Consider the following 14,110-nt stretch of genomic DNA (forward strand, 5'->3'; position numbering starts at 1 on the left):
GCTCCTTGAGTGAAAGGTGGCAGGTAAAATGTAATAAATAGACAAGCTATACGTGGTCCCTTTTTGATAGCTCAATCCTACATATTTACTCGGAAGCCCTAATGAGTTAGGGACGCGGGTGGCGCTGTGGGTTAAACCACAGAGCCTAGGACTTGCCAATCAGAAGGTCGGCAGTTCGAATCCCTGCAACGGGGTGAGCTCCCGTTGCTTGGTCCCTGCTCCTGCCAACCTAGCAGTTCGAAAGCACGTCAACGTGCAAGTAGATAAATAGCTACCGCTCCGGTGGGAAGGTAAACGGCATTTCCGTGCACTGCTCTGGTTCGCCAGAAGCGGCTTAGTCATGCTGGCCACATGACCCGGAAGCTGTACGCCGGCTCCCTCGGCCAATAAAGCAAGATGAGCGCCGCAACCCCAGAGTCAGCCATGACTGGACCTAATGGTCAGGGGTCCCTTTATCTTTATCTAATTAGTTAGTGGGTATAGGATCACTGCCAGAGTTACGCAGGCAGGAGCTTGCATGGATAATTTTGCTGTAGGACTAGTGGGCAGGGGGAGACACCTCCTCAGTGGATGTTCATATTCAGGATGCTACCTGCAACAAATTATTTAAAGAGATGGGTTTGGCAGAAGGTTGACGGGACAAAAGGGAACACCAAGCAAACAAAAATTCAGACACCAACCAAAGTACTTGATACTGAAGTATGTATTTTCATTGAAAAGTTTTATTTAAAAAAATAGAGTGCTTCTTAGTCATTGAAACACTTCAGTTAAGCTACTGGTAAACATACTCAAATCCCTGAGTTTGAGGGTTACATTATTCTCAGAACCTTGCAACTCAGTCTTGGAAGATGATGCCATTGAGTTTTCATACGAAATGCTCTGCAAGCAAGTTTCGCATAGGATTTATTTATTTTGTATATCCTACTCTTCAACCCCCAGAGGAGCTCACAAATCAAGAAAATTAAAAAAACAAGCAACCCCCAATACAATAAATAATTACAAAACGGCAGAACAATAACATTAAATATCAAAACCAGAACAAAAACAGTATCTAAATATCCTTTTTATGTTTTCACTTGGTGCTGAAAAGATAACAGTGTCAGAACCAGGTAAGCTTTCTTTAGAAGACCATTTCAAAGATAAGGAGTCACCAATTATAAGGCCCTACCCTTGGATCTCCACCAACCTTGCCTTCAATGACCAGCATCTGAATCATAGCCTCTGTTCCCTACCAATGCCTACTTATTTCAACTATCTTATTTTTCTCTGACCCTTATTTTCCTTTGCCGAGTTTTAAAAACAGGACTCCAAATCCCACAGGAACAGAGCAGCAACAATTAATGCAAAAAAATAAATAAAATCAATTTCTGCCATTTATTCCAAGTCCAGAAGTTTGGGATTTATTAGTGTGGATTTCTAGATCCCTCGGCTGGCTTAAAAGTCACATTCTGATCAGTGTTGCAAGGACATAACTTTCCTTCAGTGGCATTTACCCTGCTGGAGAGAGAAGATGGGACTTTCCAGGGAGACTTTGAAAAAAACAAACCCACCCATTAGTCAGCTTTGCCCAGGCAAGTCTCAAGAGCATATTCACTCCTTAATCACAGTTTAAAGAGCAGTGGCACTGGCTCACGGTACTGGAGAATGGCTAGTCAAGCTGCAGATCAAATATCTCTTCTTGGGCCACAATGCTTTCCTACAGGGAAATAAAGAAAAATTATCAGTTGTTTCCATAGTACCTTTACTATAATGCATTTTGCATCTTTTTACTAGGGCTGTGTGATATCTGGTTTTCAGCATCGTGATATATCAGCAGCTAAATACCACAATATGCTAATATATTGCGATGTCTGGAACGCATCTCGGCTGCTTCTTCTTCCCACACTGCCTGGCCTCAGCCTTTCTGTGCCTTAGTTGAGCAAGCCGCATCGTAACCAGAGGGATTTTCCCAGTCTGCGCCTGCTCTATGGTTTGCTGCCGCCTGGAGGAGGCAGGCGAGAGCCGAGCCGGCAGAGCAACAGACAAACATTCCTCTGGCCTCGAGCAGTTTATCAGGGCAAATATTTTGAACCGGTTATCAAGATGTGGATTTAAAACCGATGTTCAACAATCTATCATCATATCGCCCAGACCTAACCATCACACTTCTCAGCCAGGAGCACCTCACACCTCCAAACTGGGACCCCCAGAGACAGCATCCTTTTATAGCCAGCCAGAACTGAACCCTTTTATATGGTGTTCCTTACTACCTGCCCTCCAGCACAGGCAGTGTAGAAGGCAAGAACTGACTGAGAGGCAACAGAGCTATAGGCTTACAGCTTCCGGGTCATGTGGCCAGCGTGACTAAGCCGCTTCTGGAGAACCAGAGCAGCGCACGGAAATGCCGTTTACCTTCCCGCCAGAGTGGTACCTATTTATCTACTTGCACTTTGATGTGCTTTCGAACTGCTAGGTTGGCAGGAGCAGGGACCGAGAAGTAGTTCAACCCACAGCACCACCCGCGTCCCATCTTCTTCTTATTTTGTTTTTTTAAAATGTTTACTACTTTTTAATACACTATCAACTGGGGCTCCAGTCCAGCCCAAGTAGAATCCATAGCCACTCATGCCATGACACTTACCCAGCCACCCTGCTGCTGTAACCAGGGCACGAACATGTCCATATACTGGAGACTGTAGCCCATGAGGGTGTGCACTGCATGGCTGTTGATACCGGCCACTTTTCGCGTGAGCTCCATGGTGAGCGCCAGCTTAGCCAGCTGGGGGCTGGGGAGACCAGGTGGGGCACGTGAGGTGAAGGCCTCGGCCAGGCGAGAGAAGCTGCGGTAGGACAAGCGGGATAAGGTGTTGCGTAGCAGTGGGTCGGCCTCAATCTGCCAATCACAGAAAGGGGGAAGAACCATTAAGAGTTGCCTGGGTGACTCGTCTGAAGGACAGCTGCGAATTCCAATCAGAAAGACACTCCTAAGCATTCACTGAGCACCAATAATGTGCTTAAATAAGGTGTGCAGGCCCGCCTTAGGGCTGATTTGCATTTCTGCTACTTTTCAAAATTTCATGTGCTACTTGCGAGATGCTCACCCACTGTAAAACCAAATAAAGTGAGAGGTGGTTTTCCTTACAGAGGTACAAGCAGGGACATATGAGCTATTTCCAGACCCAAACAGTTTTTGTAAATGCCTTGAGTGGAAAAGGAAGAACTAGCCTGCCCCACGGGTGTAGCCAGGATTTTCGTTGGGGGTGCGCAGGCTTTTGTTAGGAGGGACAGAACCTCAGATTTATATTGATCTGTATTGATTTGTATTGGTTTGGGGGGAGCAGCTGCCCCCCCACCCCGCCTTTGGCTATACCCATGGCCTGCCCTGTTTTCTTAGGAATCAATGCCGTCAGAGCAGCTGTGCATATGACAGGCAGAAGGAACAGGAGACAACAATGCTGCTGGCTATCAGTTCTGGGTGGCACATTCTAAGAAGGGGCATTGACAAAATTGCAACAACACAGCTCCTTTGCAAGGAGCCTTTTTGTTCTGGTTTTGATATTTAATGTTATTGTTCTGCCGTTTTGTAATTATTTATTGTATTGGGGGGGGGGTTGCTTGTTTTTTAAATTTTCTTGATTTGTGAGCTCCTCTGGGGGTTGAAGAGTAGGATATACAAAATAAATAAATCCTATGCGAAACTTCCTCGCAGAGCAGTTCGTATGAAAACTCAGTGGCATCATCTTCCAAGACTGAGTTGCAAGGTTCTGAGAATAATGTAACCCTCCAACTCAGGGATTTGAGTATGTTTACGTGGAGTACCAGTAGCTTAACTGAAGTGTTTCAATGACTGAGAAACACACTATTTTTAAAAATAAAACTTTTCAATGAAAATACAGACAGCTTTCCGGGTCATGGGGCCACCATGACTAAACCGCTTCTGCCGCAACAGAACATTGTGACGGAAGCCAGAGCGCACGGAAATGGTGTTTACCTTCCCACCACAGCAGTACCTGTTTATCTACTTGCACTGGTGTGCTTTTGAACTGCTAGGTTGGCAAAAGCTGGGACAGAGCAACGGGAGCTCACCCCGTCGTGGGGAATCGAACCATCAACCTTCCAATCAGCAAGCCCAAGAGGTTCAGTGGTTTAACCCACAGTGCTACATATGACAACAGGATGATTCCTAGGCTGCAATCTTATGCATACTTAACAGTAAGCCCAAATCACACTTCTAAATAAACATGGGAAGAGGAAGGGGAGAAAACACAAGGGGTGAGTTTGCTTGGAAGAAGAGGAAGAAGGTGCGCTAATAGGTAAGTAGAGAGCAGGGACAACACTTGCTTTCACTTGCTGACCTTATAAAATAATAGCAAGCTCCCTCTCTAAGTGCTGGTCTTTCAGTAAGGTAAAGGGACCGCTGACCATTAGGTCCAGTCGTGACTGACTCTGGGGCTCATCTCGCTTTATTGGCCAAGGGAACTGGCGTACAGCTTCCGGGTCATGTGGCCAGCATGACTAAGCCGCTTATGGCGAACCATAGCAGCACACAGAAACGCCGTTTACCTTCCCACTGGAGCGGTACCTATTTATCTACTTGCACTTTGATGTGCTTTTGAACTGCTAGGTGGGCAGGAGCTGGGACCAAACAATGGGTGCTCACCCCATCGCGGGGATTTGAACCGCCGACCTTCTGATCGGCAAGTCCTAGGCTCTGTGGTTTAACCCACAGCGCCACCCGCGTCCCTTTTGGTCTTTCAGTAGCCATCCATTATTAAGAGGGCGATATCAGCAGGCCTGAGGAAACCCCAAGATTTGTAGAAGTACAAAAAAAGTTTAGGGAAAAGCCTGAAGGAGGGGGGAATTCTCCAAAAAGGCTAATGAGTGTTCAGTGGCCACAAAATTTTGGATAATTCTTTAGAGTTGCAGGGAGAAAACTGGGATGCAAGGCAAAGGAGCAGAATAGAACGGCATATCCTGAAAAAGGGCCGGGCCGGCAGACAGGAACATTCCACATTGCAACAGTTTTGTCACAGGCCTGGCTTATACCTCCTTATTGATGATTCCGGCCTTCTCTTCCAGAAGGGCAACCAGTTTCTGGAGGATTTGCTCTTTCTGTTTCTCCTCCAAGTCTCCTGGCAGCTCCTCCGAAATAACTGTGAGCAGAAAAAAACAGTCCAATTCAGAGATGCAACGTGGGCTGACAAAACAAATTGTTCCGAGGAAAGAGGGATCTGAAGATGGCTTTGGGCCTAGATAATATATTTGGAAGGTCATTATTCATTGAAGCCTCTCTCTGAAGCGATGGGACCTAACTATGGATTCCGTGGCTGATAAAAATCATTAAAAATTTTTTTTAAAAAAACCTTAAATTGGATTTTTAAAATAAAATGCTTTTGGAGGAAAAATCTTTCTAAAGATAGTTTTCTATTTAAGTTACATTATAGTCCAAAGGCTATTCATCAGGAAATAAGGAATTGTTTTAAGTTTTTCATGTGTGCTAAAACTCAGTCTAAGTTTTTAATTTTTTAAAAAAAAAAATTAACCACATCAGTTAACAAACATGGATACATATGCTATAATGTTATTGTTTTACTTAAATAATTTTTTAAAATTGTTATTAAGGAAATGATTATTTTTCTCCTTCCAATAAAGTACAGCAGAAAAGTTGTCCAAATATAAACAATAATTTCATCATTACCTGTCTTTGTATTTCTAATAGTATAACCAAATCAGTAATTTTTGATATACAGTGGTATCTCTGGTTGTGAACGGGATCCGTTCCGGAGGCCCGTTCACAACCTGAAAAGAACGCAACCCGTGTCTGCGCATGTGCAGGTCGCGATTCGCCGCTTCTGTGCATGCGGATGACGTCATTTTGCGCGTCTGCGCATGCGCAAGCGGCAAAACCCAGAAGTAACCCTTTCCGGTACTTCCGGGTCGCCACAGGACGCAACCTGAAAACGCGCAACCTGAAGCAAACGTAACATGAGGTATGACTAACTGTAAAAACTAATCTGAAAATTTATTATTTCAAAAGTGAAACTTTCATCTGGTTGTAAATATTAAGATTATACCAGCAAGAATGAGTCCTTCTGTAAAAAAATGATTTCAATCAAGTCTTACTGACGAGTGATTTAAATCGTAATTTAAATCGATTTGACTTAAATCAAATCCACCCTGATGGATTCCCCTTGTTACCTCCTTCCCTGCCCCTCCCCCTGTGTTGCAGCACCGTCCCAACACAGGGAGCACTGCACAATCTAAGAGGATGCTTGTGGGTGCTAATTCTTATGACATATTTGGCCAGGAAAGAAGAAGGGATTAAGTTGCAACCTCTATTACCCAGCGGCGAGGGCTACAACCACAAGGAACTCAATCCCATACCTGGAGTGCTGGGTAGAGTGCCACCCGTGGGAAGTATGCTGATTTCATCTGTGGGAAAAGGCAAGCTTTTGGCCACCAAAGGGCTGGTCAGCTGTTGCTGCTTGACCAAGTGGTCCAGTTTCTGGGCCACCAAGGTATACAACTCAGCATTCTCCGCCTCACCACCTGCAACAAAAGAACAGAAAGCTGTTAAGGAGCAGAGGAAAGCCAAATTCTGCACTGCAGAGAGAGCCACCAGTCAGCAAGGCGGCGAAGGATAAGTTATGTGACATGCTAGCAGAAGCTGGTTATCTGCAACAAGGCTAACTTCTGTTGGTGAAAGGATAGACAAGCTTCTGAGTTGCACAGGAGTCTTCAATGGGCCGAAAAAGGCAAGTCAGTTCTCACCCACAGAACCAAGTAGCTACTATTAGTGAAGACATGGTTCCCCCCCATTTGACAAAAAAACCACACCAGACCTGGAAGTGTATGACCCCCCCCCGCATTGTTCAATACAGACACTGAGGTCCAGCGCTGAGGGCCTTTTGGCGGTTCCCTCATTGCAAGAAATGAAGTTACAGGAAACCAGGCACAGGGCCTTCTCAGCAGTGGCGCCCTTCCTGTGGAACCCCCTCCCACCAGATGTCAAGGAGATAAGTAACTATACAGCCTTTAGAAGACATCTGAAGGCAGCCCTGTACAGTGGTACCTCTGGTTACGTACTTAATTCATTCCGGAAGTCTGTTCTTAACCTGAAACTGTTCTTAACCTGAAGCACCACTTTAGCTAATGGGGCCTCCTGCTGCTGCTGCGCTGCCGTCGCATGATTTCTGTTCTTATCCTGAAGCAAAGTTCTTAATCCGAGGTAATATTTCTGGGTTAGCGGAGTCTGTAACCTGAAGCATCTGTAACCTGAAGCGTATGTAACCCGAAGTACCACTGTATAGGGAAGTTTTTAATGCTAGAAACCGCCCAGAGTGACTGGGGTAGGGTACAAATAATAAAATTATGATTATTATGACAACTGCTACCTACCCACTTTTTAGGGAAGCTGCTCAAAAGGGGGGTTGGCTGCTCAGCTTCAAATGCTCTTGGGTAAAATTGATTATCTGAACCCATTCCAGTCTGGTTTCAGGCCTGGTTCTGAGACCAAATCAGCCTGGGTTGCCCTGACCAGGGATATTTATTGGGAGAGGGAGAGGAGGACTGCGAACCTGTTAATTTCCCTTGATCTCTCGGCAATTTTTGATATCATTGATATCATGGCATCTTGCTGGATCAGCTTTGGAAATTAGGAGCCCAGCGATACAGCGATTCCACTCATGAAAGACTCATTTGAAGCAAGTTCCACTAGGTTTGGTGGCGCTACCCACAAATAGGCAATAAAGAGGGAGCTTTAGTCTGTTTTTTTCCAAACAAACAAACAAACAAACAAACAAACTAGCACAGCTTCAAATAGCAAGAGAAAGCAACTTCGTTCTGACTACCTCTGGACCTGAAGGCACGACATCCCGGAATCAAACCTTTGCTCAATATGGACTTTGGCAAGCAAAAACACCACTTTACCCTTCCTTCAAGAAGTCCAAGGCACCACCCCTTTTAAAATGTTTATAACTGGGTGAGGCATGGAGCCAGGACCTCTGTCTCTGAAGCAAGAAGGAATCTAGATAAGAAATGAAGGCCAGAGAGGTGGCATTTCCTTACCACTCCCTTGGGGCACCCGTTGCTCCGACGGGTGTTTCCGACAGTAGCAGTTGACAACAGGCAAGGAGTCAGGGCGCTGGAGAGTCCCACCGGGGCTTGTCGTCTCCCCCGAGGAAGATCCCTTTTTCCGCAGGATGTTCTTGAGGGAGAAGGAGCGCTTCTGGCGACCGCCTTCCCCAACCTCCCCTCCTGCCTTGGACCTCTTTAAGGAGCCCGTAGAAGGTGGCACATTGTCCGGCGGGGTTCGTGGACTAGGCCGCCGCTGCAGTAGACGCTTGATGCTGGTGCGGAAGCTATGCTTTTTTTCGTCGGCGCAGTTATTTTCCTCGTGGGCAGAGCTCCAGGCTGGACAGTCCTGGAAGTGTTCTGTTGGGGAGCTGTAGGGAGTGAACAGTGATAGAAAACGTGGCATTATGGAAGAACGAAGAAACCCTGACTAAAGAATTATGGCAAGAGAAACTGATGAACTATGCAGAATCGGCAAATTTGACACATAAACTACGGGACCAGGATAATTGTGACTTTAAAGATGAATGGGAACCTTTTACAAAGTATTTAAAGAAGCAAGAAAGTGAACTGGACTCCTTGGCAGGTTTTGAGTAAACAGTCACAAACTTTTTATTGATAATAATCAGTTAGATAAATTAAGGATTTATACAATTTTGTAACATGCAGAGAATAGCATTTACAGCGAAACCAGAGATGGGAACTGAGGGAAGTCAGGCGGGGAGGGGAGAGTGGATTGTTTTATGGGGGGGAAATAAGGATGATATGTTGTAAGATAATATGTTCTGTTTAAATTCCTAATAAAAAATATTTAAAGAAAAGAAAAGAAAATGTGGTATTTTAAAATGTATAATTGGCTCTCAGAGCGGTGTACAAAAAATGAACAGGTTAAATCTGTAATGAAACAACGGGCAAAAGACTTGGGACATAATATACAAATGGCAGATTGGGAGAGGCTGTGGAAAACAATTGAAATTCACGGCATGTTGTTCACTGAAAGGGAATTAGATGAAAATGATATATAGGTAGCATCTGACACCTGCCAAGTTAGCAAAAATGTACAGAACAAGTTCAAATATTTGCTGGAAATGTAAAGAAAAAGAAGGTACCTTTTATCCTATGTGGTGGACATGTAAAGTAACAAAAAAATTCTGGGAGATGATATATAATGAAATGAAAAATAATGTTTAAAATAACTTTTGTTAAAAAACCAGAAGCTTTTTTACTAGGAATTATAGGTACCGAGATACCAAAGGACTAGAAAAGATTGTTTATGTATGTGACAACAGCCACACGGATGCTGCTAGCCCAGAGATGGAAGGAAGAAACTATCCCAACCAGAGAAGAACGGCAAGTTAATGGCAAAATTAACTGGGAAGCTCAGAAATCAAGAAGACAAAAACTTTAATAAGAAATGGGAAAAGTTTATAATTTATTTACAAGACCACTGTAAGCAGGTTAAAACATTAGCTGGATTTTAACCACAATTGTAAAGAAATGGAAAGTATGGATAATTTAGAAGGATTAAAAATTTGGATAAGTATTGATATGCAGTTGTAAACAATACTGTTGGGACCCATGAAAGGGATGGGGGGAAGTCAGGAGATTCAGAGTAACCTCGATATTTGGATTCGGAACTGTTTTTTTATTGCATGTTTATACTTTTCAAAATCAAATAAAAAAATTATAGAGAGAAAGAAAATGTGGTATCTTAAGCACATCTACTCAGAAGTAAATCCCACTTTGTTCAATGGGATTTACTCCAAGGTAAGTGGATCCAGGACTCTAGCTTTAGACCTTTGACCCACCACCAACGAGTACTTTCTTTTTTTCATATATTTATTTCCTCGCCAACACGTGTTTTCCAGGATAGCTAACAATTAAACTAAAGCAGTTAAGTCTACACATTGAAACAGCAAAGCAATAAGAACGGCAGCAGCAGCAGCAGTTATATTATTTCCCCGCCCCCCACAAAAATAAATAGCAGTAAGATAAAAAACATATTGACAGCATCTAGAAGTTTTGTCTAGCAAATAAAAATGTGTTCCTTTGGTATTGAAAAGGGAACAAAGTTGGCACCACAGAGGACTCTTCAAGCAGAGGGATTTCAAGGATAGGGTGCCAACACTGAAAAGGTCCTACTTCAAGCAAGGCTGGCCCTACCATTAGACAGAGTGAGACAGTCCACTCTGGCAGCACATTCTGAGGAGCATAGAGTAGCAGCTAAATGTTGAAAGAGAGAAGTGTGTGTGTCACATGAGCCCCTAAATTAGCCTGCTACTTCTCAGATACAGCAGGGGGATGCTGTCCCATCACCAGTGAAGTAAGTTTCAACTGTCAGTCCACTCACTATCTGCATTTGGATTGGTCGGGTCCACCGCCATCTTGCCATTTTCCTCAGACAGAAAAAATGTTTCTGCTCTAGTCATAAGGATACACAGCATGGGGTCTTTCGTACAAAAGGTAAAAGCTGAGAGTCACTGTACTCAGAGGCGCCGACTCCATGGGGCTTGAGGGGGCCCGAGCCCCCTCAAAAATTCATTTGGGGGGGCTCCGCCCCCCCAATAATCTCCGGCGCCCCTCCAGCAGAGCGCCATCGCCGCCCCTCCCCCAGCCCAAAATGCACAGGGAGGGGCGGGCTGCATGCCTCCTGCCCTCCCTCCCGAGCAAAAGCTCCACCCAATTTCCTTTGGAGCTGATTAATAGGCACAGCACGCTCTCCCCTATTCGCTCACGAGGAGGCGGCGCCACTTTATTTGCATATTCATGAGCTTATTTATTATTCATGAGCTTTCCCGGGCCCCCCCAATATTTTTTATAAGTCCGCGTCCCTGACTGTACTGCAGAACAGCCTAAAACTACGAAAGTCTGCATCAGCATAATATTATGATATTAATTTACTCTCTTAGCCCCCACACAAAAAGAAGCCGAATGCCACAGAAGATTTTGTAAATCGGAACATGAAACATCTCCATTGTAAACAGTCTTCATAATCAAGATATTAAGGTTTGGGGCAGACTACATTGGTGTGCTGTTATACACAGTGTCTGAATTTCAGTGTTGCGAAGCCACATAAAATAGTTTGGTCATTATTGTGTAGTCCATTTGTCATAGACATGTTCTTTGTAAAGTTTTGAAATCTTTTCATACCTACGGTATAGGGAGGAAACACACGATGTTTATTAAGTGCCTGAGGCAAGTGGTGTCTTGAAGCCAGGGTTAGGCCAGGGCATTTTGCTAAAGAACAAACAGTCCTGGGCCAGCCTTGACCTCAAGACATCCCCTGCCTTACCTCAAAGGTGACCCAAAAAAGAGCTTTTGAATGTGATATATCATGTTTTATTCTAGCTCCCACTTTTCTTACCTCCCAGATTGAAAACCACAACTTTCTTCCCAGATCTCTCCCGCCCAGGAGAATTCAATATACAGTAATTGTTTCTCCCAGGAATGCAGCCCAGATCCCAACTCAGATTCTGACACCGGAAGATACGGTGGTTTAGTATGGAGTTTTCTTTTAAGCCTTATTTTAAGACAGCTGGGAGTAACATTCATTTTTTTTACAGAAAGACTCATTCTTGCTGGTACAGTGGTACCTCAGGTTAAGTACTTAATTCATTCCGGAGGTCAGTTCTTAACCTGAAACTGTTCTTAACCTGAAGCACCACTTTAGCTAATGGGGCCTCCCGCTGCCGCCGTGCCACCAGAGCACAATTTCTGTTCTCATCCTGAAGCAAAGTTCTTAACCTGAGGTACTATTTCTGGGTTAGCGGAGTCTGTAACCTGAAGCGTATGTAACCTGAAGCGTATGTAACCCAAGGTACCACTGTATAATCTTAATATTTACAACCAGATGAAAGTTTCGTTTTTGGAATAATAAATTTTCATAGATGGGAAGTAACTATGGGGAATTGCTAAGTCTCAGCGTGCGTGATCCATATTGCTGTGGCTGCGACTTCTTAGAAGAAAAAAGTGTTTGTGATTCACTTCTGCTGCCTTGATTCTTGGACACAACAGAAGATCTTGTCCCCTTCCAGGAAACCCAGAACCTCTGCCTGAACTCGCCCCTGAATTTTCCGCATTTCATTTCCTCCCAACTGAACCACAACATCGCTCCTCCGAAGACTCCTTTACCTGTGCATGTAACTTGTAGGATCGTAATAACTCCCGCCCACGTGACCTAGGGACTCCACCTCTCCATTTCTTAGCGCCCTTTGCAGGAATGCTTCCAGCACCCTCCGGGTCTCTTCTTCCACCTGCCTTTTTGGCGGCAGCGGGCTCCCTGCCATGAGTCTATTGTGCTGCAAAGATAGGCTGGCGTTCAAAGAGAAGAGACAAGTTTCTCGCCACACCTGCCAGCAGCCCTGGAAGAAGAAGAACAACAACAACACATTAGCCTTCCCTCCCTTTTTCTCACAGCCCTTTCTATCCTGCTACTTTTCATTCATATTATTGATTGCCATACCTCCCCTCCCCCTCCCCCCAAACACATATCCTTTGTACAGTGGTACCTTGGGTTACAAATGCTTCAGGTTACATACACTTCAGGTTACAGACTCCGCTAACCCAGAAATAGTGCTTCAGGTTAAGAACTTTGCTTCAGGATGAGAACAGAAATCGTGTGGCAGCAGCAGGAGGCCCCATTAGCTAAAGTGGTGCTTCAGGTTAAGAACAGTTTCAGCTTAAGAATGGACCTCTGGAACGAATTAAGTACTTAACCCGAGGTACCACTGTATATACACCAAGGACCTTTCGCTCACGTTCTTCTATTCCCCACTGGAATCATATGATTTATTTCAGAGGCCTCCAATTCAGCTGCCTGCTCAAACACAAGGCAATCTATTCACCAGCCAGCCCCTCGCGGATTTAACCCATGCAATCCAGACTCAAATCATGCCACCGCAGAGCACAAAATAACCCCCGACATTTCAAGCTAAGTAAGCCAAGCATGGTAAACAAGCTGTTGTCTCTGTTGGTACATCCTATGGGAAAGTACCTCACTCCAGCAAAAACAGGTGTTCTTCTTCCTCCTCCACCTAACACTTTCTTTAAAGCCAGGTTGCAATCCCTGCCCTTGCTAACCTCAACCGGTGTCTTGGGGTTTTTCCCCACTCAAGCGGCATATAATTTTAATGAAATAAATCAAAATAAACCAATAATATCATTCCTGTCCGATCCATAGAAGCACCAGTCATTCCCCGCTCCCAAACACACACACACACCAGGGGTGCCAAGTGGAATAAAATATTGAGGGTGGGGCAGGTTGCAAGACTTGGCACACACACAGCTTTTGAATGGCAATGCCCCATCAATGCCCCGGACCCCTCAAATATTTTATGGGGGGCAGCCCCCGGGAATTGGCTCCTATGCCCCACACAAACACCAGCCCACCGCCTCTGCCCCCCTTACCACCAGACACCCCAGTTTTTTCAGCCTGGTTGTACATTCCTAGACATGTCTACTCGGTAGTAAGCCTGAATTACTCCCACCCTCTCTGCCTATCCCAATTCCCCCATCACTTTTCCCCATCACTTCTCCCCGGAATTTGGGGGCTGCGTATGGGAGACTCCCCCACTACCTTAGAATCCCACGGTCGCGTCTCTATCCCGGTGGTTCGCTCGGTCCGCACCTGAAACAGAAGCCGGGCAAAAGCCGGAGAAAAGTTTGATGCTCCTCCAGCAAACTTCCTAGCCACTTCTGCAGCAGGAAAGATTTGCACATGCGCCTTGGCCACCTTAAGTTCAGTTTCGGTCCCGCTTTCGTCGATAGCGGCGGGGGTGGGTGTGGGTGAACAGTTGTCGGGGGCGGGGCTTCGAGGACGCCCCGCCCATGGGATTTAACCCCTGCTGGGCGATGCGATGACGTGTAACGTTCTGGAATCAAAGCGGGAATCCACAGAATGAATTGTGCGCGAAAAAGGAATCCTCGAAAGCGGAGGGTGTCATTTGCGCTTGGAGGAGAGGGCGGTGAGGAGTTTATTTGTTTGTTTATTTTTATTTATTGAATTTATAGACCTCCCTATACCCGAATGTCTCAGGGCGGTTCACAGAACAAAATCAGA

General features: G+C 45.1%; 1 protein-coding gene across 2 annotated transcripts; it reads right to left on the reverse strand.

Annotated features, from left to right (window-relative positions):
• Window positions 1-702: 702 nt before the first annotated feature.
• On the reverse strand, window positions 703-13,810 carry BCL2L12 (BCL2 like 12). Of its 2 annotated transcripts, none has more exons than XM_028703561.2 (7): window positions 13,679-13,810; window positions 12,184-12,413; window positions 8,047-8,423; window positions 6,364-6,528; window positions 5,026-5,132; window positions 2,621-2,872; window positions 703-1,696 (listed from the first exon to the last, which is right to left on the reverse strand). In XM_028703561.2, the coding sequence occupies exons 2-7, from the start codon at window positions 12,336-12,338 to the stop codon at window positions 1,649-1,651; spliced, it is 1,104 nt and encodes a 367-aa protein (XP_028559394.2). In that variant the 5' UTR covers window positions 12,339-12,413; window positions 13,679-13,810; the 3' UTR covers window positions 703-1,648. The 2 variants fall into 2 exon arrangements, with proteins under 2 accessions (XP_028559394.2, XP_028559393.2); XM_028703560.2 differs by having other exon boundaries at window positions 13,628-13,793.
• Between the last annotated feature and the right edge of the window lie 300 nt (window positions 13,811-14,110).

This window comes from Podarcis muralis, chromosome 13, assembly GCF_964188315.1.
Source record: "Podarcis muralis chromosome 13, rPodMur119.hap1.1, whole genome shotgun sequence".
Taxonomy (NCBI): domain Eukaryota; kingdom Metazoa; phylum Chordata; class Lepidosauria; order Squamata; family Lacertidae; genus Podarcis; species Podarcis muralis.

Excerpts from the sequence above, each read along its gene's own strand:
- BCL2L12 (XM_028703561.2), bottom strand. The coding sequence starts at position 12,338 with ATGGCAGGGAGCCCGCTGCCGCCAAAAAGGCAGGTGGAAGAAGAGACC. Across the intron at positions 8,424-12,183 it reads CCTACAAGTTACATGCACAG|CTCCCCAACAGAACACTTCC; the intron begins GTAAAGGAGTCT and ends CACTCCCTACAG. Across the intron at positions 1,697-2,620 it reads TACAGCAGCAGGGTGGCTGG|GAAAGCATTGTGGCCCAAGA; the intron begins GTAAGTGTCATG and ends ATTTCCCTGTAG.